The 25,138-nt window shown below is 42.5% G+C and overlaps 1 protein-coding gene across 1 annotated transcript; it reads right to left on the bottom strand.

Moving 5' to 3' along the window:
• Positions 1 to 759: 759 nt before the first annotated feature.
• Positions 760 to 24,964, bottom strand: ube2j2 (ubiquitin-conjugating enzyme E2, J2 (UBC6 homolog, yeast)). The gene is made up of 7 exons (XM_078425197.1): positions 24,758 to 24,964; positions 11,044 to 11,174; positions 8,365 to 8,405; positions 7,944 to 8,046; positions 4,918 to 5,056; positions 4,437 to 4,517; positions 760 to 2,740 (listed from the first exon to the last, which is right to left on the bottom strand). The coding sequence occupies exons 2-7, from the start codon at positions 11,172 to 11,174 to the stop codon at positions 2,462 to 2,464; spliced, it is 774 nt and encodes a 257-aa protein (XP_078281323.1). The 5' UTR covers positions 24,758 to 24,964; the 3' UTR covers positions 760 to 2,461.
• Positions 24,965 to 25,138: the final 174 nt, after the last annotated feature.

Genomic DNA, 25,138 nt, shown 5'->3' on the forward strand with positions numbered 1-25,138 from the left:
CTTTTCTGCCTTCTGCCTCCTGCCTCACACACTGCCTATTAGCTATCTGTGTTTGAGTCCCTCCCCCCAACCGTACTAGGAGAATAACCGTGGGAGAATAAGGTTCTGACTGTCTACCGTGTCTACTGCATTACCTTTGCATATGGTAAATGAGAGCTCTGAACACAAGATCTCAGGAAACATGACAGTTTCATTCCAACAATTTAAGTTGTCCACCTTTATCAAGCTGTAAAAAATGCAGAGATGATTTACGAGGATATTGCCAGAATTCGAGAAGCTGAGCTATAGGGACAGGTTAGGACTTTATTCAGGAGGCTGAGGAATGATCTTATGGTAGTGTACAAAATCATGAGGGGGATTGGGTGAAAGCAAAGACTTATTCCCCAGGGTAGGTGAATCAAGGACTAGAGGACATTGGTTTAAGGCGAGAGGAATAAGTTTAATAGGAATCTCACTCACTCAGAGGGTGGTGGGTATTTGGAATGTAATGCCCAAAGTAGTTGAGGCAGCTACTATGGTAACATTTAAAAGACATTTGGACAGGGACATGGATAGGAAAGATTTAGAGGGATAAGGGCAAAATTGGATCATCTTAGATGGGGCAACTTGATCCGCATGGTCGTGTTGAGCCTAAGATCCCGTTTCCTTGCTGTATGACTATCTCTGCTCATAGCTTCTTGTCATGAGGCAGTGAGAGAACACAATTGGAGTAAAATCTGGCATAAAAAGCGATCGGTCGCATTTCTAGTTTTGTGTGATAAAGAATTTATTGATTTTACAAACTGAAACACAGATCAGAACATAAACCTACCATATACTGAAGTCAACTTATTTTTTTTGAAGCTTTAAATAGATCTTTCCTGGCAAGGCTCATTAATGGTTTCTAGATTATGTTATTTACATTGAGGTTTGTAGCTTTAAAAGGAAAAAAAAATCCACAAATTCATTTTAATAATCTTATGGATAAGGCAGAGGCCTTGCCACGTACAATTTGTATGCTCAGTTCAATTAATTTGCATTGTTTTTCCATCGTTCTGCTTCAATAATTCCAAAATACAGTCACCAACACTTTCCCCATTCCAGTGCAGCTTTCAAGAAACATTTACCAAAGACTTGACAAATATTTTGTACATTATAAGATAGAACTTTATGACAAAAACATTTCCCTACTCAATACTTTCAGAATAAAACTGTGGACTTGACACACACAATAACATCAGTCTTGTCAGGAAATTAACTCAACTTCTGAAAGATATTTAGGCTCTCTCTTTAATGCTACTAAATGATACCACTGATATCCTGCAAGTTTTATTGGTAGTCATTTATAATATAATTGCAATTGTGCAAAACCTACTCAATACTGCAGTGGGTCAGGTATAATGACATCCAGGGAATGACTTGAATGTGACAAATTACACTACAACTTCAACCAAGCGAAAAATCTAATCTCTCTTGGTTGCTCGAGATGAAAATTAAAATTAGAAATCTCTCATTTTCACACTTCATGACAGTTGTGAAATTAGGAGATGTTGCCAAGATCGTCACATTGAACTAATAGGTTGCAATTAAGTTGTTAGCTGTTTAGCCCATTAGAATTTTGTGCAGGTTGGATATTTTGCGGAAAATTGTATTGCTCAATTTCAAAGATATTGTACCAAAGGCAAACAGAACCATCTTCCAGAAATAGCAAAATAATTGATAGTTGACTATTGCAGTATCATTTTCAGCAACACGTGGGGCATTGAGCATTTTTAAAGAAATCAATTACAAAAAAGGATTTCTCTTCCTGTTTTGCCAAGGATTATCCATAAAACTTAAAAAGCTGATAATTAGTTTGTAGGAATGTGCACAAGGTCTCAAACTCTTAGGTGGTCACTCATTTTACATTGGACGACCATACTCACCTTTCCCATTTTACTAAAACAAAAAGTAACCATTTTAAAATTGCTTCTTTAAGTTCACACCCAGTTTTATTTTGCTCAGCATTCACTTTTTCTACTTTACTATTCCAGAAATGCTTCCTGTAGGGTCTAAATACAACAGTAATATAAATACGTTAAAAAGTCATTAATGCTGGGGTAGATATTTTTAATCATTGAAGTAAACAATTAAAATCTGAAAATGTCGCTGCAAAACATGCCCCTTTTTTTTGTTTTTAGAAATAATGCTAGTTTCAGAATCATAATTAAGAGGCATAATATTGGTCACCCATTGTAAAGTACACATGACCAGCACAGTAAACCTGAACCTTCTGCATATTCTTCAACCATTTGCTAGCTTCGTTGATCCATTCATGAAAGAAAACCATAGGCTCTAGTTGGTCATGTTTTGCACATACACAAATGTAATTTTAATTACATCACTCCAGCGCAGTCTTATTCTTTCCCCTTTTGCACCGTTTCCCCAAAAGGAGTCAGATTTTGCTCGCAAGTCTTGCAATTATTTGGTCTCATCGCCAGCTTTATTCTTGTGCTATGCTTCGTAACACGTATTTCACTGTGTAGGCAAACGCTGCAAAACCAACAATGACGAACAAGTTTGCTAAGGCTCCTCCGAGGAGTCCATGGTTTCGGTTGGCCTGTTGGAGACCTTGGTGGTTGGCAGCTGGTAGCACCGCGTGCCCGTTCAGTAGTGGCACCCCGTTCTGGTGCATTTCACCATCGGGGATAACATCCGGCAAGGGCAGAGCCTGGGCCCTGTTACTTAGTTCTTCTTGTGCCCGCTGCTTCTCTTTTATTTCCTGGAGGAATGAGGATAAAACTATATTATTACAATTATTTGGCATCTCCTAGGATCTATTCCTTGCATTCTGACCTCATTGCATTCTGTGATCGCATACCAGAGAATCGTCGACCAAAAATTCTCTACAACCTTATTTAGGCTGACTGAAGAGCGTAGACCTAAGAGAAACTTAAGTTTGACAAACTGTAGAACACAAAGGGCTAGAGTAACCCAGGGGATCAGGCAACATTCTTATGCTGCTTGGTCCACTGAGTTACTCTGGCACGTATCCTATGCAAGATTCCACCATCTGAAGTTCCTTGTGTCTACCCCATAGTATAACTGTGGTGGAGTAATTTAAAGCAAATGCAAACTATTGATATGCTCAAACTGCACTCTACTTTTAGACATCCCGATCATAAGCGATAGGAACAGATTAGGCCATTTGGGCCCATCAAGTCTACTCCCCCATTCAATCATAGCTGATCTATCTTTCCCTCTTAACTCCATTCTCCTGCCTTCTCCCATAACCCCTGACACTCGTACTAATCAAGGAACCGCTCAAAGTTTGAAAATTTCAAAGTTGTAGATCCATTCGTAAGCTTAGCATCATACACCTTTCATGTTGGAATAGGCTTTAACCACTTTTTAATAGTTAGTGGGCTTGATTTCGTAAATAAGCATTCTTCTGTCAGCTGGCAATTATAAGTCACTGAAGACTCCAAGCCCCAGGGTCACAGAATGACATCAATATCCTTCTGTCAAAGTGAAAAACTGGCTGTTGCTCATCCTCCAAGTGATAATCTTCCAGACATAGCCACCAGAACACCCAAAATACAGTCTGCCAATATCTTATTAATACTTGTAATGTGCTCTATCCTTCTGAAGTCAACTTATGGGTTATCCACTGATTTACTGCAGTGCTTAACTTGAAGAATTGTTTCATAGATTAATAATGATTTCCACAACTCCTGTTCACTAGCTCCAGTCCAACGCCTTCTGGTTTTTAAGTTTAGGTTTATAATTGGCATGTGTCCTGAGGTAAGTGAAAAGCTTTGTTTTGCATGCTATCCAAACAGATCAATTAATACTATACACGAATACAAACTCAAATACAAAATGTACAAGTGGAAAATAGATTTTTATTTCCACTAACTTTTACTGATCGACATGAGAGGAATAGCTTGGGTAGACGCAAGGAGTCTCTTGCCCAGATTAGGGGAATCAAGAACCAAAGGAAATTGGTTTAAGGTGAGAGGGGTAAGATTTAATAGGAACCCGAGGGGTAACTTTTTCACACAAAGGGTGGTAGGTGTATGGAGCGAGCTGGCAGAGGACGTACTATCGCAACGTGTAAGCCACACCTACACAGGCTAATGGATAGGACAGATTTAGAAGGATATGGGCCAAACACAGGCAGGTGAGACTAGTGTAGATGGGACCTGTTGGCCGGTGTGGGCAAGTTCGGCCGAAGGGCCTGTTTCCACGCTAAGTCGCTATGACACAAAAAGCTTTGGCAATGAACTGGAGGATTTAAATTCTTCAGAATCTACTATCATTCTTTCTCAGTACCACCATTACAAATGGTGATTTTTGCAGACAATATTTTGCCTCATCAATGCCAGCTTATTTTTATACATCCAACAAACACTCGGAAACTCCCCAAATTGATATTGCATTTATTGCTTTACCTATAAATGTCTACAAATACTTACCTCCACTAGGTCTGGGAAAAGCTCACAAAACACTTTATCCTTTAGATTAAAGGCACTGCTTTGGGCAGCAAGTTGTCTTTTCTACAAAGAAGAAATCAAAATATTAATTCAAGGATCAGTTATAAATTGCTGGAAGTCATTTTAAAACAACTATGTTATAAATGAAGGTATTTATTCACAAAATGCTGGAGTAACTCAGCAGGTCAGGCAGCATCTCAGCAGAGAAGGAATGGGTTGAAGAAGGGTCTCTACCCGAAACGTCACCCATTTCTTCTCTCCTGAGATGCTGCCTGACCTGCTGAGTTACTCCAGCATTTTGTGAATAAATACCTTCGATTTGTACCAGCATCTGTAGTTATTTTCTTATGTTATAAATGAAAGCACATCAGTTTTAGAAATGCAATTTGCTAAGGTCCAGTACATCGCTCAGTTCAAATGTCATCGAACCAACACGATGGTAATGAGAATGATCAGAACTCACTGTATATTCTGAAGTTTCGATGCTGCCCAATGTAGGGCCTTTCTCCACCATGAAACTAAGGAGACCCGTCAGGATTGTGGAAACAGACCAGGCTGGGTTCCAGGTGTCTGGATGGAAATCAGTGATTGAAAGACATAACCTGAAAGGAAAAGTTGTTTGCTAAAATTCATTACTTTTCAACATGGATTCACGCAACCGCTCAGAGCACAACCGATAAACAGTAATGAAAACATAAAGCATTGCGTGGGCAATTCTTAATTATGTGTAGGGTATACTTTACTAACATAATAAAACATTTATTATCTTGAAATCCAAGTACTTTGCAAAGGATGAAAGGACTTTTGTTTCACCCGAGCAGAGAGCTCACAGACAAAGCTCACAGAAGCAACGCAGATAACGTTTGCAAAAGGCTCTAACAGGTCAGGAGAGGTTGATCACTATGTTTGCAATGTATACCTTAAATATAATTTGAGATGTCCAAAGATAGATCTCTCGTGTTTTTGTTGCTGTTTATCAGTTGAGCTTTTCACTGTTTTTACCTCAACTTATCAAATAAGAATTGTTCCGAAATTCTTAATCTCTTCAATTTATAGCTATGTCGATTAAAAAAGATATATCATTCTTAACATCTGCAGAGAAACAGAAAAATAGGTGCAGGAGTCCTTCAAGCCAGCACCATTCAATATAATCATGGCTGATCATTTTAAATCAGTACCCCATTCCCGCTTTTTCCCCATATCCCTGGATTCCTTTGGCCCCAAGAGCTCAATCTAACTCTCTGTTAGTTAATGTTGCTTTGACAATGGACAGGGGCAATAGAGTGGCACTTCAGCAGCTTCTTTTGATCAGGTAGATCCTGGTACAAAGTTCAGGAAACTTAACTATAAAAGCTCACTTTCTCAATTAAAAAAAACATGCTGGCTTTGGACAGAATACAAGTAGGAAAATAAACTAGATGGCATTTTAATGGATGTAATAGTACTTTTTGTTCTGGAGAGGAATTCTTAACCTAAGACTTTCAGTTCCACCACCCTGTGTATGTATTAAGATTATTACACAGGGTACGTCAAAAAGAATTGGAAAGATTTTCAAAATAAGCTCCATCTGTGTTCCTTCTGAGAACTCAAATGAAACAAAAGTTCTCTTATCCTTTGCAAAGTACTCGGATTTCAAGATGATAAATTTTTTAGTATGTTTGTAAAGTATACCTTACTTAACTAGAATTTAGAGATGGCCACACACAGATGTATTTCTTGTGGTCGAAACAAGATATTTCACAATATTTCTAGAAAATCAAACGACTCAAAAGAAATGAAAATTGTTGTTTGAAGGCATGGATATACAGCAATCATTCCAGTAACAGCCAATTTCAACAGATTTTAAAGAACTAGCAAGAAAACCTGCCTGAATGAATATGGGCAGAAGAGAATGCTGGGAAGCAGTGGTAAAAACACAGATTAAACTCCAAGTAGCTGGCCAACAAACTTGGGAAATAAAAAGATATTACTGGACATGCAAATGTTGAACAATCAGCCACAGGGTATCCCGCAAGATCCTTCGATGGAAGAATGGCACTGTACCTATGCTTTTAACTTTGCAATAAGAGAATTTCCTTACAAATTTATAACTGAAAACCTGCAATTATCTAATTTGTTCTATAATATTCAAGATACTTTAAAAACAAATCTAGGTTAAAAATAGCAATTTCTGTTCAAATCAGAAATGAAAGAAACGCATTGTTGATAAAGCAATTACAACATGCGAAAAGTCTTGTGCTTTAAATTATGGCAAATTCTAAACTTAAGAGAAACCAAGTTAAACTGGTCCACGCAATTGTTTGTAAAAATCTCCGTTTTGCAATTCCAACCTTTAAAATTTGTTTATAAAATGTATTATGCTCAATCTGAAACAAGTCTGTCCAGGCAAGTGCATGAAAATTGTGGCTGGCCTCAGCTCAATCATGCAAAATGCATCTTGCAGAATTTTACGCCCTTTTTCTATTTTGTTTTCCATATTCCAATCTATTTTCTCGCCCTACCCTTGGCTACCTTTCCACCATTCCGTATGACAGTCACCAACCGAGGGCAAGGTAATGAATCCAAGTCCAGAGCTCGATCACTTTCTCCCCTCCAGAGTCCTTTCCTCCCATCAGGATAGAGAACAATCTACATTGTGAATGCTTCAGAGGCATAAAAATTGTTTGGAATGGCCCATTTAGGTTCAGGTTTGTTGTCACATGCACCAAGGTACAGTGAAAACATTTGTTTGTATGCTATCCAAGCAGATTAGACATAGTCTACAAGGATATAATCAGCACAAGAGATCGAGCAATGGGGAAGATAGTGTGCCCAGGTTATAATTCTGACAGGTTCAAGCGATTTACTTACAGTTTATAGCTTCAAAAATACAAGTCAGTCAGGTAGAACAAAGAACAGAAGACATCTAATTGCGTTTCCAGTTGGTCTAGCAACTTGAATACAAGTTTATCCACACAAATATACCATAAGATTCTTTTCACACAAATAATTAAATTTGGTTCACTGAAAGTTAGGACTTGCCAATGAAGTGTCTTTCTGTGCTGAGGATTGGAAAATAATCTAGAGAAAACTGGAGTTGTTAATACTGACATCCTTAATGGCCGATAACATGGGAAAACAGGTTTGGAAAGACACTTTCAGGCCTTGAAATAAAATTATTGTAGACTTTTGGACATGCAATAAAAAACATTAAAATACAAGTATTTCCAGATTCACTGGTTAAGTGATTGTTAATGTTCAGTCTTAAACTTGGACCAATTTGGAAACATTGTGAACTGTTGCCTTTGGTGCCTTCTTGACATTGGCAAAGAATTTCATAGGGCAAGAATCATTCATTTTATAAGAAACCAGCAAATTTAGACGCATTAAAATGTAAAAACAAAATTGGAGAAGTAGGATAGAACCAACAAAAGTAACAAGTAACAAATGTGTTTCCTCAAAGTTTTATGCAACTAATGGAAACCTTAAGTCTTGCACAAAGCTCCTTACCTTGTGTTACACTTGAATCTTCCATTTGGTGTAATCATATAAATACTAGGCGGTTTGAACGGAAATTCTCTGGGGAAAACTAGCTTCCCATGATAAAGACCACCTATATTTGAACAGGAAACAACAGCATCACTAGTTGACAGAAATTTGACTTTCAGAATTTGTGGATTCGGCAATGAAAACTTTAAGCATACCATTTTTGAATGAGGAAAAATCCGTTATATAACCACAGCATTTAGTTATTTACCAGAGCAGTTCCAGAGACGGAGGATTTCAGGTACAAGATTAAAACCGGAGTGTTAGGGATGTTTCTCCAAGAGATAAAGTGAGGTTGAGTGGAGATTTGATGGAGGTGTACACTATCTTAACATGCCCTTCATTAACAGTTGTTCAGTATGTACAGGAATATACTATTACATACCTTCATATGGCGTTTTCTCAGGACCTCGTACCACATAATGCCTAGTAAGAGAAGATAACGGTTATGAAAACCATATTTAATCATAATGAATTAACCCCTTCAATTTAGCACGATCACTGTCCAGTCCAACTTGTTACAACAAGCAACCTGTGCACAGTAAAATCCGAAGATTGACAAAATGCTGGAGTAACTCAGTAGGTCAGGCAACATTTTTGGAGAAAAGGAGTAGGTGACATTTCAGGTTTAGACCCTTCCCCACAAATGCTGCCCAACCTTCTAAGTTAGTTCAGCTCTTTGTGTCTATCTTCGGTGTAAACCAGCATCTGCAGTTTCTCCACCACACTGGAAAATTCGACTGGGTTTCAGTTTTTATAACTGGAAATGTATACTCAAAGACAAAAAAAAATAAATCCAGGAGAACCTGGACATTTTGCTTGGTTACACCCAAGCAAAATTTCTAGGAGCATTGTTATTGTACTTTTATTCCGGTAGAGGGCAGAGCACATTTAGATCTATTAAGTGCCCTACAACTGTGTAATACCGAAAGACGACCACAAACGTGGGATTGTGCGGTGTTGGAGGAGCATGTTGTTGATCAATTTACCCAATCACATGGTTGTGACTGTTTTCAAACTCTGACTTAGACCTCTGATAACAGATTGACTTTCACAAACCACAAAGTGCGGGATTTACGCAATGTTACAACGATGGCACAGTTTTTGTCAGTATGATCTGTCAAGTGGCCAACTGGTGATCAGACCAGGCTACTTTTGATCAGAGAACAAAAGATGAGTGATAGACGTGGATGGTGCTATCCAATGTCATGTTTGCACACAGTATGTACACATGCACTTTAATCTTGTTGGTTAATTATACATGAACTATATTAACCTGTGCCACAGAAATGTTACTGGATTTTATTGCAGACGGCTAGAACATTGCTTTAATTGCTTTTTACTGGCTGCGGAAAAAGCAATTACCTCAAAATAACCATCCCTGTAGGACAAGGCTGCTCCATACTTAGGATTTTTTTAAACATAGAGGCTATTTGTTCATTGCAGCCATGCCTCCAAAATTTAATCCATTTAAGTTACTCCCACTTCCCAATTCCAAGTCAATAGTTTTAATAGGTTAGACACAAAGTGCTGGAATTACACAGGAGGTCAGGCAGCATCTCTGGAGAATAGGAATAGTTGACGTTTCCACTTGGAACCCTTCCTCGGACACAAAACATCACCTATTCCTTTTCTCCAGAGATACTGACTGACCCGCTGAATTACTCCAGCACTTTGTCTCTCCCTTCGGTATAAACAAGCATCTGCAGTTCCTTCCTGCAGATTTATAGGTCACAGCTCTTTAAGTGGTTATCCAGGATATCTTTAAATTTGACAAAGGTTCCTGCCTCCACCACCTTTTCATACACTAAACTTCAGACTTCCACTGCTCTTACGATTTTAAAAATCCAGTACTACGGTCTGTACCTCCACCTTTTTAGACGTCTCAATCATATCCACACTGTATTCTCCTTTGCTAGCCTTGCCACACGTCCATGATCCTCCTGCCCGGCAAGATTCTCAAACCTCTTGCAACTTCTTTAATGCCATCACATGCTTCCTACAGCAAGCGGATTGGAATTTACAGAGACGTTACCACGAGAAACTCCTGCAAAGCCACCCCAGGGCAGGGTGATGAGGTAGAACGCCAAAGTGTGGAGCATTTTCCCCAACCTGATTTACTGTTTTATTATGGAAACAATCTGCAGATGCTGGTTTAAATCGAAGGTAGACACAAAATGCTGGAGTAATTCAGCGGGTCAGGCAGCATCTCTGGAGAGAAGGAATGGGTGACGTTTCATGGCTGTTTTATTAGGATTCCTTGAGGCCGCACAAATGTTGATGGAATGTCAAAGGCAGTTGAGCTCACCCCATCTTTAGGTGATACAGTGGGGCAGCTGGTAGGACTGCTGCCCCAGAGACCGGGGTTCGATCCTGACCTCGGGCGACATTTGACTAGTTTAGTTTAGAGATACAGCACGGAACAGGCCCTTCGGCCCACCGAGTCCTCGCTGACCAGCGATCCCCGCATATTAACATTATCCCACACACAAGGGACAATTTTTACATTTACCAGCACCCGTAGTCGGGATCGAACCCGGGTCTGCGGTGCTGTGTGGAGTTTGCATGTTCTCTATGATCATTGGGGTTTCCTCCGGTTTCTTCCCACAAGCCATAGACTTGCGGGGTTGTAGGTTAATTGGCCTCTGTAAATTGGCCCCTGGTGTGTAGGGAGATGGATATGAAAGCAGAATAACGGAGAACTGGTGTGAACGGGTGCTCGATGGTTGTCCTGGACTGGGTGGCCAACGGGCCTGTTTCTATGCTGTATCTATCAATTAATCTTTGGAATTCAGCACTGGACTGCAGCTCTAATGCAAACTCCTAATGAAACCCAAACTGAGCATCGCAAGCACGTAACTGGTAAGTGACACTGCAGATAACGCACACTCATTTTCTGATGATTGGGAGCCTAGCAAACTGGTCGCATCCTGTCTATTGTTGAAAGGGCATGGATGGGCAATTCCCCCCCACACACCAAAGAATCCAGGCAATGCCAGCATGCTAACTCGTATACAATCTTGCAAAATCAACTGGTTAATTGTTTTTTTGTAAACTCACTCACCATTCAAGAATATTAGATGGGAGAGGTTCAGCACAGATATAAGGCACTGGGTCTTTCTTTATTCGAAGGTAGTCCTGCTTCAGTCTCTGGGTTGCTGTTGTTGGAGCTCGCTTGTTGCTGTTGCTGTTCATCTAGTTTGACAGAAAGGACAGCAGATTTGAAATCAAGTCATTGAGAACTAGTTACAACGATGACAACAAGGTTACAAAGCAGATACAACTCTTTGGATATTTCTAACCCAAGGTTTATTGATTTATTATCGGTTTATTGAGCTATTAACCAGATTATTGCTCCAGGAATGGAAGGTAAAATTCCACCATGCCAACTGGGCATGGTTGAACAAAACGATGGAAGAAAACGAACAATTTTCCTAATGTCCTAATGGTCTTAATATCTCTTAGAATCTCAGTGATAGATGTCTTAGTCTGACAAACCTATAGATGATTCCAGAGCAATAAATGTGGTTGACTCCGAACTCTCTTTTGAGACAACATTGCAAGCACATTAAAGAATGCTTCCTGAAGCATCTCAATGCGGATTACACTCTGCAATGCCTATGCTAATTATTCCCACTTCAAATGTTACCCATGCCGTGCACATAATCACAAAGCTTAGAGCACAGAAGGAGGCCATGCAGTTCATCCAGTCTGTGATGGTTCCGGGACGGGCACCCATGCTTGTCCGTGTTTGCCCTCTCTTCAGAGTCCTCTCCCATCGGGCAAAAGGTATAGAAGTGTGAAAACGCACAGCTCCAGATTCAGGAACAGTTTCTTCCCACCTGTTATCAGGCAACTGAATCATCCTACTGCAATCAGAGAGCAATCCTGAACTATTATCTACCACACTGGTGATCCTTGAACTATCTTTGATCGGACTTTACTGGCTTCACCATGCATTAAACGTTATTCCCTTATCATGTATCTGTACACTGTAAATGGCTCGATTGTAACCATGTATTGTCTGTCCGCTGACTGGTTAGCACGCAACAAAAGCTTTTCACTGTGCCTTGGTACAAGCGACAATAAACTGAAGTGAACTGAACTCAGAGTCATGTAAAAACTCATCAAGTTCCCTTTTCAATGTCACAATTGAAACTACCTTCACTGCCCGCCCTGGTAGTGGATTCCAGGCCCTCAATGGCAGATGGGTGTAAAAGCTTTTTTTTTCTCATGACAGTTCTGGTTTCTTTGCTGATCTCCACGAGCCTCTCTACCTTCTGGTTCTTGACTCTTGCACCACCCCCATCTAGTCTAGACCCTGCTCCATTTTACATACCCCCATCTAATCACCTCTCAACTTCCTATTGTTCCCAAGAGCGAATTAGAGCTTGTCGAATTTATCCACGCAACCAAACTCCCGTGTTGCTGGAACCATGCAGATAAATCTCCTCAGCACCTCCTCATTGGCCTTCGCATCTTCTCCAAAATGTGGTGCTCAGACAAAGACAAAACCACAATTGAGTGAGGACACACCAGTGCTGTTGTGAAAAGGTCACCGCGATTTTCTTGTTTATTTATGTAGCCTTGAATCTTTTATACAATGTTTCAAAATTCATTTCACCCTCCAAATTCCCTGGGAGAATTTTGCCTTTTTCCTTGTCCTCGCGACTGAAATGTAACACTTCAATTTTTTTCTGTGTTAAATTCAGTTTTCATGTGTACAGCCTCAAGGTTACCTTCTAGACTCAGTTTACTACACTCCCAAGTCTGTTTCCGATTGCAAATTGTATTCTTCACACCTAAATCCATATCAGGAATGTGGACAGAATAAGTTACAGGGGAAATGAGTGGGGGAATGGGATTGTGTAGGAAGGAACTGCCGATGCTGATTTACACCGAAGATAGACACAAAATGCTGCAGTAACTCAGCAGGACAGACAGCATCTCGGGATAGAATGAATGAGAGACATTTTGGGACGAGTCTAAGGAAGGGTCTCAACCAGAAACATAGAGAAATAGGTGCAGGAGTAGGCCATTTGGCACTTTGAGCCAGCACTGCCATTCAATATGACCATGGGTGATCATCTAAAATCAGTAACCTGTTCCTGCTTTTTCCCCATATCCCTTGCTGCCTGTCCCGCTGAGTTACTCCAGCATTTTGTGTTTATCTTCGGGGGAATGGGATTGCTCTGTGAAATGGCATAGACCCGATGGGCCAAAATTGCCTCTCTCGATGCCATAAGAAAACATGAAACAAGGAATTAACATCATGGAATTAACCAGACTTGGTGGTTTTATGAAATGGAAATTGAGTTTAGCAAATTTATTAAGAATTATTCAAACTTAACTAGCAAGATGCATGCAGTCAGCCTATTAAGATTTCCAAAAGTTTAGCACACATTGAAGGTAATATCAGCATGGATAAAGGACGGGCTGTCCCTATTTTTTATGTTCAAAATTGGGGGGAAAAACAGGGCGAACTAGTTCCTTATGCCAGTTAATTGCAGTCCAGAAATGCAGTAGATTTGAAGCACTGGAGATATCGTCATGAAATAAGTGGAGATCAGTGATGCACATTCTTTCCTTTTGATACAGTTAGCAAGTAATTTAAAATCACTATCCCATGGTATTATTCCTTAAAGTGCTGCTTGTTTTACTCTAAATTCACGTGTGCATTTCTGTGCCAGATTGTGTGAGCCACATTTACAGCAGCCAATGCCACCAGCATTCCAGACACAAGCAACTGCAGATGTTGGCATCTTCAGCAAAGCACAAAGCGCTGGAGTCAGTCAGCGGGTCAGGCAGCATCTGGGGAGGGAACGGCTCGGTGACATTTCAGGCTGAAACCCACGGAGTTATTTCAGCATTTTGTTTTGCGGCTAGTACTCCCACATCCCAGTGTGCTGGCAGGTTAATTGGCTCCTGCAAATTCGCCCTTGCTGTACACAAGTGGCAAAAGATTCAAAGGCAGCTGATGGAAATGAAAATAACTCCCATGACTGAACAGAAATAAGCAGGCGGAGAATTGGGACTGGTGCAATTTGTCTACTGGGAACCAACATGCACTTAACTTAAAGGTCCATAGCCTCCTTCTGCTCTGGTATTTTATTTCAATCTTCACATGTTTAAATTATAATGTTTTATTTTTAATTGTTTACTGTATGTCGTGTTGTTACTTGCGAGCAAAGCACCATGGCACATTCCTTGCTTGTATACATACTTGGCTAATAACATTTACTCAATTCAATTCAATTCCTCTCTCACAATAACCAAGGTATAGGGGATGGATTTAACTGAAGTTATAAGGTGATGGTAACAAAGAAGGAAGAAGGCACAAAAAACTTGCAGCAAAATTGTATTGTCTAAAATAGGAGGCAATGCAGAAAAGTTCGATACTGAATTTGTGACTAATTGGGTAGTTTAGTTTAGAGACACAGCATTAATACAGGCCCTTCAGCCCATCGAGTCCACGCCGACCATCAATCACCTGCTCACACTAGTTCTGTTATTCCACCTTCGCATCCAGTCCCTGCACACAGGGGACAATTTAGAGGCCAATTAACCTACAAACCCGCATGTCTTTGGAATGTAGAGGAAACCAGAGCACCTGAAAGGAACTTGCACGTTCACATGAGGTGTAAACGCCACACAGACAGCTCCCGAGGTCAGGATCAAACCTAGGTTTCCTGCACTGAAGCAGCAGCTTGACCAGCTACACCACTGTTCCACTTGTTTTGTTTGCTAGTCAAGAAGAAAAATTAAATGTGCATTGATCAGTCTGAAGAACGGGCTCGACCTGAAACGTCACCCATTCCTTCTCTCCTGAGATGCTGCCTGACCCGCTGAGTTACACCATCATTTTGTGTCTACCTTCGATTTAAACCAGCATCTGTAGTTATTTTCCTACACAAATGTGCATATTAGATCAATTGGTCTTGTTTCATCTCTCCGGGTGACAATGAAGTTTCAAAACTCCAGTTGCTCTTTGTAGGTTATGGAGAACATGTTGCACAGATAATGGGTGGGGCAATCCTGTAATAGCACTAAAAACTCATGATTTTGGGCTCACCAAACAAAGACTTACTTGCCCAAGTGTGATGGGCAGACAGCTTCCCTCTGCAATGCATCCAAAAAATCTTTATTAAGCTCTCTGTACCCAGATGCAGAAAGTCCCAATAGATGAATCCCACGTCCCTAATAATTATAGTTTACTATCCTAGTTATTATCCTGATGAAGTACAACATATGCCCCAAGGTTCAAATATTCAAATCTGCACATTGGACTCCTGCCCAATTCATTAACGTTTTGCATCTCAGTCACAGACATTCCAGCTACCCAAGTTTCTGAACAACTTTTCTGAATCTTTCTTGCAATTTATCAACGTGCCACTCTTGGTCACTAGATTTTAGTATCTGCCCTAAACACAGTGAACAAAGTGGCACCAAATAGCAACGTCCGGGTACAACAGTTTCGACCCTTCTTGAATCTAAGCAAAGCCTGCTGCCACCATTTATTTTCTCCTTATCCGCCTTTTCTACATGTGGCATACTGAATCATGTGAGACGGAAAAATGCCTATTAATAATCCTGGCCAAACCTACATCTTCCCTATGTTATTAAGTGCGTCACACATAATTTGCTTCAAATTTATTCTGCTCAACTGACTCATTTCTAAATGCCCATGAAATGTCCTCAGCTGACTTCATACTCAGATGATAATTGCCTGGTTTATCCCCCTCACCCTTCTTGTACAGAACTGTTACAGCGGCTACCCTTCAATCCACCGGTATAATTTGAATATCTAAGGAAGATTGAAAAATTGCGGTCAGAACCTCAGCTATTGCCTCTCCAATTTCTTGTAGCAGCTTTGAGAACATGCTTTTAGATACATTTCCCACCTTGAAATCTGCAAACAACTTTTCGGCAGTTATCTCAAAGCACAACCTACGTCATCCTCAGGTATATCTCAATTCACATCAGCGCTTTTTAAAAACCTGACACCTAGTAATACTTTCATCGTGCAAATTAAAAAATTGCCACTTTGTTCTCTTCCTGTTCTTTTACTTTATAAGTATACTTTGCTCTTAACTGTTAACCTTTTCTACATTCTTCCTTCATCCTTCCAATCAATCCTGTGGTTTATTTCATAATAGATTCTCTTTAGTTTATCATACAGCTCATAGTCATAGAGCGTGGAAACAGGCCCTTCAGCCCAATTTGCCTACACCAGCCAACATGTCCCAGCTACACTACTCCCACCTGCCTGCGTTTGGCCCATATCCCTGTAAACTTGTCCAACAGCTACATTGTTTTCATAAGGTCATGTGATTGGAGCAGAATTAGGCCATTCGGCCCATCAAGTCTACGCCGCCATTCAATCATGGCTGATCTATCTCTCTCCTAATCCCATTCTCCTGCCTTCTCCTCGTAACCTCTTATTTTTTCCACAACTATTCTTTGATGTATTTGTTTTTAATTTATTTGCTTCTGAAATTACATCTTATTGCTCGTTTAAATTGCGTTTGATGTAATTTTAAGTAATTATCAAAGTGTTCATTCCTTTAACCCAGCAATCACAGCATTGGCCTTCACGATCGTTTCAGCTTTCACAGTTTCGGGGGGGGGGGGAAGCAGCAACGGCCGGGTTTGTGGCAGCACGTTTGCCTCGGTGGCAGACAACGCCACGATAGATGGGGATTCAATTGGTTAAATTGTAAGGGAAACAGACAAGCATTTCTGGGGCCTCAGATGAGATTCTTAAAAGGTAATGTTGATATCAGGGAGAGGGATGGCTCAGAGGCTGCAGAACATGTAAAAGGGGAGGGTAAACTGATAAGGTCTCGGACTACACTGGGATAGAGGAGCAGGTATAGTCAAATACAGAAGAGTCCAGCAGGAGGAGCAGACATCTGGGCAGATCAATTGGGCATGGGAACATAACATTGCTGCAATTAGTGCTGAAAGGAGGGAGGAATGATAAACCATAGTACCCAGTATAGAAGCTACATGCAACAGGCAAGAAAGTAAAAGATAAGATCATTGCAATGTGAAGGAGGCCATTGCTGCTATAATGAAGAAGGATATCACAGAAAGCTTTTTATACAAAGCCACTTGGGTAGAGCCTGGAAATAAAAGGCTATCTATCACTTAGCCGGGGTAATTGTGCAGACACTGCAATCGTCAGCAAGAAATAGAGCGGGTAATAAAGGAAATCACAGAAAAGCAACAGGAATATAGTGGTAAGGGACTTCCATTTCCTCAATATTAACAGGGACTTCCTTGGTGCAAAAGGCTTGGAGACATTTTTAAAATGGATGCACAACAGTATGTAGATAGTTTTACTGGAGAAGGAACAGCATTGGACCTAACCTGAGGTAATGAAGCGATGCAAGTCAGTGGAGTGTTAGGGGGTGGAAATTTTGGAGATAGTGACTATAACACCAAGTTTCAAAGTAGTGATGGACATATATTGTCCAAAAACTAAGACCCTGAAATGAAGAAAAAATATTTAAAAATATATAACTTTGTTCAATGTTAAAGCGCCCCAGAACATTTCTGCTCCCCACCCCCAATCCTTGATGTCATTCTCTTTAGTGAACGCAGATGAGTTATATAAAATACTTAAGAGTAATGTTCAATGTCACAACACAGGACCTGGCCACAATATACTGTGAACAGCTAACGATGGGCAAATCCATATCTGGTAACAGCGATTTAAACGTGAACCAGTGAGAGTTCAAGGTCAAGGTGCAGCCGCAAGGGTGAAAGATAAGGCAGACACATCAAGAGAATCCCACATGTCAAGGGACGTCACGGGTTTGATTAAAAATAGTGTAATCCAGGTAGAGTGTTGAAAACAGATGAGGCTCTTCTTGTAAAGAATGTACAGGGATTTCATGTTTTCAAATTCGGAGGACAAAAAGGACCAACAACAACATATTACTAGCAGACAAGGTGAAGGAAAATACAACTGCATTTAAAGTCATAATAAAAGTGCAAAGATAACTAGGTAAAGAGGAGGGAACAATGTGTAGCTAGACCTGAAGAACGTGGGTCGAGCTCAAATGAAAATTTGTGCAGGATGGAACCGCAAATGCTGGTTTACACCAAAGATAGACACAAAATGCTGGAGTAACTCGGCGGCTCAGGCAGCATCGCTGGAAAAAAGGATCAGGTGATATTTTGGGGCGAGATTCTTCTACAATTTAATCTGTATTCACCATGGAGAATGCCATCTGTTGGGGTGAAAGAGAAGGATGGGGCAATATTCAAGAGCATGGCAATATAAAGAAAGAAAGATGCATTCTATGATTTAGCAGGCCTAGAGATTAAATTCCCAAGGCGCGATAAAAAGTATCCCAGGTTGCTACAGGAAGCAAGGGAGGAGATCTTTACATTTTTGGCGTTGTGAAGTGGACAGCAAATGTGGAACAGTTATTTATGAGGGCAGGCGGGATAAGGTGGGGAAGCATCAGTCTTAAGTAGCATCAGTGATAGGGAAATTAACGGAAACATTTTTGAGGGGCAGGATTAAATTACCCTTGGAAAGTCAGTCAGTACAGGTCTGTTGCTGAAAGATCCTGTCTGATGAGTTTGATTTAAAAAAAAATTGAATTAACAAAACATATCAATGAGGGCAGCGCAGTGGATGTAGATTTTATTAGAATCTTTGACGTTCCACATTCGATGGCTGGTCAGGGCCAATGGAATTGGACCGACATTAACTTGGCTATGACGTGATGAAGGCTTTTGTGATTGGAGGCTGGCTGTGACCAGTGGTGCACACGGAGCAGTGTGGGCACCCTTACTGTTTATCCTTCATATTAAAACATTGGAAATGCATGGAGGAGGTATATTTAGTAAGTTGAGCCCAGTTTATTGTCACGTGTACTGAGGTACAATGAAAAACCTTAGTTGCGTGCTAACTAGTCAGCGGAAAGTCAATACATGATTACAACTGAGCCACCCACAGTGTACTGATACATGATAAAGGGAATAATGTTTAGTGCAGGATAAAGTCAGTAAAGTCCCATAGTCCGAGGGTTTCCAATGAGGTAGATAGCAGTTCAGGGCCGCTCTCTAATTGTGGTAGGATGGTACTTTTGCTTGAAAACAGCCGGGGAGAAACTGTCCCTGAATCTGGAGGTGTGCGTTTTCACAGAAGTTTGGAGAGAACATGCAAATTTATAGTAAAGAAGATAACAGCAGTTTAGAGTACGATCAGTTGCAAGTTGGGTGGATCAGTGGAAGATGGAATTTAATCCCAGCTAGTGCAAGCTGATACTTTTAGGAGGTCTAATAGTAAAAGGATTTGGAACATGATACTGAGGAACAGGAGGATCATGGTGTACAAGTCCACAGATCCCTAAAGGTAGCAGCACAGATGAACAAGGTGGAGAAGGCAGCATACAGGGTGCTGACCTTTATTACCCTGGTACAACTTTGTAAAACTTTGGTGATGCCACGGAAACTGTGTGTGTAGGTCTGGTCACCACACCCAGGGAAGGATATGACTACATTAAAGATGCAGAGATTTACCAGGATGTTGTTGGAATGGAACGTTACAATGATGAGGAGAGATAAGAAAGGCTGTGTTTGCCTGTCTTAGAGCAGAGGAGGCTGAGGGGGAAACCTGATGGATGTTCATAAAATGTGAAACGTATAGAAATGGTGGATAGTGAGAGATCTTTCCCCCTTAGCATAGACAACTTAACCAGAGGGCATAGTTGTAAGGCAAAGAGGGGAATCACTGGAAAAATGCTGGTCACAAATGTGAAGTGATCTTTTTTTTGTGTTGAGTAACTTTACTGACATTTTATATTAAACTCTGGGTAATACCCAGTAAGAAGAAAAAATGTAATTGTTCCGTTTCGGTACATATATGACAATAAAACACTCTTGAACCTCGAACACAATGCTGGAGTAACTCAGTGGGTCAGGAAGCATCTCTGGAGAACATGGTCAGGTGACAATTCTGAAGAAAACCGAGGAAGAGTCGCAACCGAAACGTCGGCTATTCGTGATCGCCAGAGATGCTGCTTGACCCACTGAGTTACTCCAGCATTTTGTGTGTGTAAACCAGCATCTGCAGTTCCTCGTTTCTACTCTTGATTCTTAGGTATAATATCTGGAGAATGGAGTTAGTTTACACCGTGGATCCCTCTATTATTCCCCAATACCTCGCTTTTATCCCCATTATTGTATTTCCTTCCAGGTTTTCCTCAACTCTGCAGATTTTCTCACATGACCAGTCATTATGCACAAGATAGGCAAAAGGAAGTGATAGGACAGAAGAATAGGCAAAAGCAAGTCTTTCAAGAGAAATGTCAACATTTTTATTGGTTCACTAAAATGTCACTGGTCTTTTGGTCAACCCACCCGAACATAAAAGCAGCAATTCTTCCTCAACCATTCCAGAGAAATAAACTCTGAATAGCGTGACAACGCAAAAATGTTTGCTACATTCAGTGGGACAAAAGCAGATTTTATAGAGGACGGTTTAGTTCATTTTCATCTTCAATGCTGCTGCACAATTATTTTGAGTGTGAAATACACAATGACAAATCCAAGACAACCATGGACTAGCTGGTAAAATCTTACTCTGGGATTTACACAGACATTCATCTGGGCAAGCTGAAACGTTGTGTAGTCAGATGAGGAGTGTCCAAACAATCACTGCGCTTAACAATCCCTTCACACCTTGCAATAATTCTCCATTTCTGCAATATTTTAGAAATTTAATAGGCCTACATCAACCTGAAGCCCTTTCTTCAGTAAATGCACCATTTGCCCTCTCAGTTACTACTCAATAAATTATTCGTCTTTGTAGCTCTCCCAAGCATGACGTTTGTTTGCCCAAAGCTTGAGGACTAGTTTGTATATATTTACAGTTTCCTGTTCTTACAAACCAAACCACGTATTATCTCGAACCAAGAATCTAAACAAAAAGCCCCCACTTCCTTGTCCAAATCAGTTTGTCATCAGGACTAATTTGCCGATGTTGTGAAGTCTGTCCCAAATACCCCAGAGCTTGGCACAATGTGTCTGAATTCACAACACTAAGTACACCTGAATCAGTAGGATCCTCAGGTACCAGCTGACGAGCCTGAATCATAAATGGTCCCTTGGTATCGAGGGCAATAGAGAGAGTAAGGGGATGGACAATGTCAAAGGTACTGCACCATTGCTATTTACACAGAGATCCTGTGTGCTCACAATGCCCGGACAAAGAAGGTTCTGCATCACGGTGTGGGCGACACTGTGCCAGAGCTACTGCCATACAGTATCACAAACCCAGGTTCCATCTTGACTACTGGTGCTGTCTGTACACAGTTTGTACGTTTTCCCCGTGACCTGCATAGGTTTTCTCCAGGTACTCCGGTTTCCTCCCACACTCCAAAGACGTACAGGTTTGCAGGTTAATTGGTAAAAAAAATGAAAATTGTCGTGTGTGTTAGTGCGCGGGGATCGCTGGTTGGCGTGGACTCGGTGGGCTGAAGGGCCTGTTTCCGCGTTGTATCTCTAAATAAAATCAAGTCAAGTGATCCTTCTCCATTTACAGATGTCACAGGCAAGTTGGTAATGTTACACTGTTAGGGACATTTTTCCTTTCTCCACCTGGAAATAGAGTCACTCCTACATCATGGAAAAGGGGCACTGGAATCCTCATCAACCATCAAGCACCCATTTATACTAATTCTACAGTAATCCTATTTAACTCTCCCTGCGTTACGTGATTCTACCACCTCCTGCACACAATGGGGAATTCACAATGGTCTATTAACACAGTTGCCTACTATTCTTTGCAGTGTGGGTGGAAACTGGAGCACCCAGAGGAAAAGGATGCAGTCACAGCCTGTGACTCACAGGGAAAATGTACAAACTCTAAAGGCAACACTGGTGATCAGGACTGAATCTGCATCGCTGAAGCTCTGTTACAGCAGCACTGTTAGCTGCACTCCTGTATCACCCTGATCTCATGCCATGACAGCACTTGAAGCAGACTGCTGGTTTCAGATGTACACTGTTGAACAATGTAATACAGTCAAATGACTGCAATGCTGGGGATGTTGACCTGGTGCAGGTCCTTGGCATGTTTATCCTGGCAGCAGATTTGACAAGATATCATTAGTGGTGTCTCTCCCATTGGTGGCATCTCCCAGTGGCGCAGCGGTAGAGTTACTGCCTCACAGCGCCAGAGACCCGAGTGCGATCCTGACTATGGGTGCTGTCTGTATGGAGTTTGTACGTTCTGTCTGTGACCTATGTGGATTTTCTCTGGGTACTGCGGTTTCCTCCCACACTACAAAGATGTGCAGGTTTATAGGTTAATTAGCTTTAGTAAAATTGTACATTGCAGCTAGTGTGAAGGGCAGTGTTAGTGTATGGGGATCGCTGGTCTGCGTGGCCTTGGTGGGCCAAAGGGCCTGTTTCCATGCTGTAGCTCTAACCTAAACATACCCCGATATGCCAACAGTAGGCAGTCATCATCTCAGAAGCATACAGGAGGGCAAGGATCAATGCTGCACAGTTGACCATGGGCTTTGGTCTGGGATTAGGATCTTGACTTTTGAATAATCTTTTCAATTCATTTAACATTTGGATTAAAAAACCCAACGTATATATTGGGTAATGTCATAAACGTCAAGCTTTAAGATACTTGGGACAGATACTTGGAACACAGCAGGGGCCCATTAGTCTAATAATGTGAACATGTTGCAGGCAAGAGAACCGGGGTTCTTTAGTGGTGTAGTGCTGCCAAGAGCAAACAGAAACTAGGGATGTAAAATAGTCAACAGGAAACTCGATTCAATTGTTGAGCCACCCTATGCAGTACTTCCTCCTAACCACCCACCAGCCAGAATCATAGTCACAGTGCCTTCAGTTTGTTCAGTAACCTCCAATGAAGGGGTCCTTATCAAAGGCTCTGTGGAAATTTTGTATAGTGTACTGAAAGGTTTTCCAAACCCCACTTCCTCGAGTGAATCACAGTGTTGGGAGTTTCCCACAAGGTATTGTAGTAACAGCAAAACTCTGACACTGGTTCCCTGGGTGGAAATGTCAAAAACCAGGGGGCATAGCCTTAAGGTGAGAGGGCAAAGGGTGCCAGGAACATGCTGCCAGAGGTGGTGGTGGTGGCAAATATGATGGTAGCATTTAAGAGGCTTTTAGGTAGGCAGGCACATGGATGTGCAGGGTATGGAGGGATATGAATTATGTGCAGGCAGATGAGAGGAGTTTATCTTGGCACCATGTTCAGCACAGATATTGTGAGCCAATGGGCCTGTTCCTGTGTTGTGATGCTTTTTACAATGAATTTGCAATGAAAACGCACAAAATGCTGGAGTAATTCAGCAGGTCAGACAGCATCCCTGGCGAACAGGGAGAGGTGACCTTTTCCTCCAGAAGATGGTCACGGAGCAGGAGAGCTCCCATCAGAGAGAGGAGAACTTCCTCTTACGCATACTTGAAGGAGATTTTGCAGTCACATGTAGAAACTAGGCACTACCTTTGCGAGGGATTTACAACAAAAAAAACAGTGTGGAATAACTCAGTGGATCAGGCAACAAGTCTGAAGAAATGACCTGAGCCAAAACATAGAAAATAGGTGCAGGAGTAGGCCATTCGGCCCTTCGAGCCCGCACCACCATTCAATATGATCATGGCTGATCATCCAGCTCAGTAACCTGTACCTGCCTTCTCTCCATACCCCCTGATCCCTTTAGCCACAAGGGTCACATCTAACTCCCTCTTAAATATAGCCAATGAACTGGCCTCAACTACCTTCTGTGGCAGAGAATTCCACAGATTCACCACTCTCTGTGTGAAAAAAAACGTTCTCATCTCGGTCCTAAAAGACGTCCCCCTTATCCTTAAGCTGTGACCCCTGGTTCTGGACTTCCCCAACATCGGGAACAATCTTCCCGCATCTAGCCTCTCCAACCCCTTAAGAATTTTATATGTTTCAATAAGATCCCCCCTGAATCTTCTAAATTCCAGCGAGTACAAGCCGAGTCTATCCAGTCTTTCTTCATATGAAAGTCCTGCCATCCCAGGGATCAATCTGGGACATCACCTGTTCACTATGTTCTCCACAGATGCTGCCTGACCCGCTGAGTTACTCCAACACTCTGTGTCTGCTGTACTGTTCTGTGTGGCAGGTCCTGGGGTTATGATGTATGCCATGGAGACCTACATGGGATACCTACCATCCAGTTGCTACCAACGCACCCGTCAGCCAAACAACAAAAACATGGAGATGAGAAATAGGAATGCAACATAAACCTCACCACAATCAGACTCAACGTGTTGTTCTGCCCCCCCCCCCCTCCCCTCCCGCTGCCCTGGCTGTGTTGTGGTGCAGGGTTGGCGGGCGGTTACCTGGCTCGGCCCTGTTGTTCCCGCCGGGCTCGCAGCCCTTCAGGGGAAGAGGCTTCACCGCCTCCCTCCACACTGGGCACCTTCCCAGCCTTGGCATCGTTCACCCGCAGCCCGGCCCGGCCCGGCCCGGGCTCAAGGCCGCGCCTCTCCCCACGGCGGGCGGGCGGGCGGGCGGGCAGGCTGCAGCCGAGAGGCCCGGACTCGCACCGGGACTAGGGCCCGGAGACCCGCAACCCCGCCACCCGGAGCCCCGCCACCCGGAGCCCCGCCACCCGGAGCCCCGCCACCCGGAGCCCCGCCACCCGGAGCCCCGCCACCCGGAGCCGCAGCCAGGCCCGCCGCCTGAGCCCCGGTCCCCGCGTCCCGGGCCTACCCTCTCAGGCCTCGGTATTTACCTCGACATCAAACCCGCGGCAGCGCCTTCTGAACGGGGCCTCCGGATGGTGTCGAGGCAGCGGAGCCCCAGGCCGCGGCTGGAGTAGGCGGTGGCCCAGCGCTCCCTCCCCCAGAGCGGACACTCGGAGCCGGGCGGCGGCGGCGGAACCCAGCGGCTAATATGGCGGAGCAGCGAGCGTCCACACCTGCAGCCGCTGCTCAACGGCCCCCCCTGCCGGCCGCGCCCACACCTGCAGCAGCCGCTGCTCAGCGGCCCCCCCTGCCGGCCGCGCCCACACCTGCAGCCGCCTCCGCTCAGCGCCCCCCCCCCCCCCCATGCCGGCCGCGCCCACACATGCAGCCGCCGCCGCTCAGCGGCCCCCCCTGCCGGCCGCGCCCAC

Source organism: Rhinoraja longicauda, chromosome 30, assembly GCF_053455715.1.
Source record: "Rhinoraja longicauda isolate Sanriku21f chromosome 30, sRhiLon1.1, whole genome shotgun sequence".
Taxonomy (NCBI): Eukaryota; Metazoa; Chordata; class Chondrichthyes; order Rajiformes; family Arhynchobatidae; genus Rhinoraja; species Rhinoraja longicauda.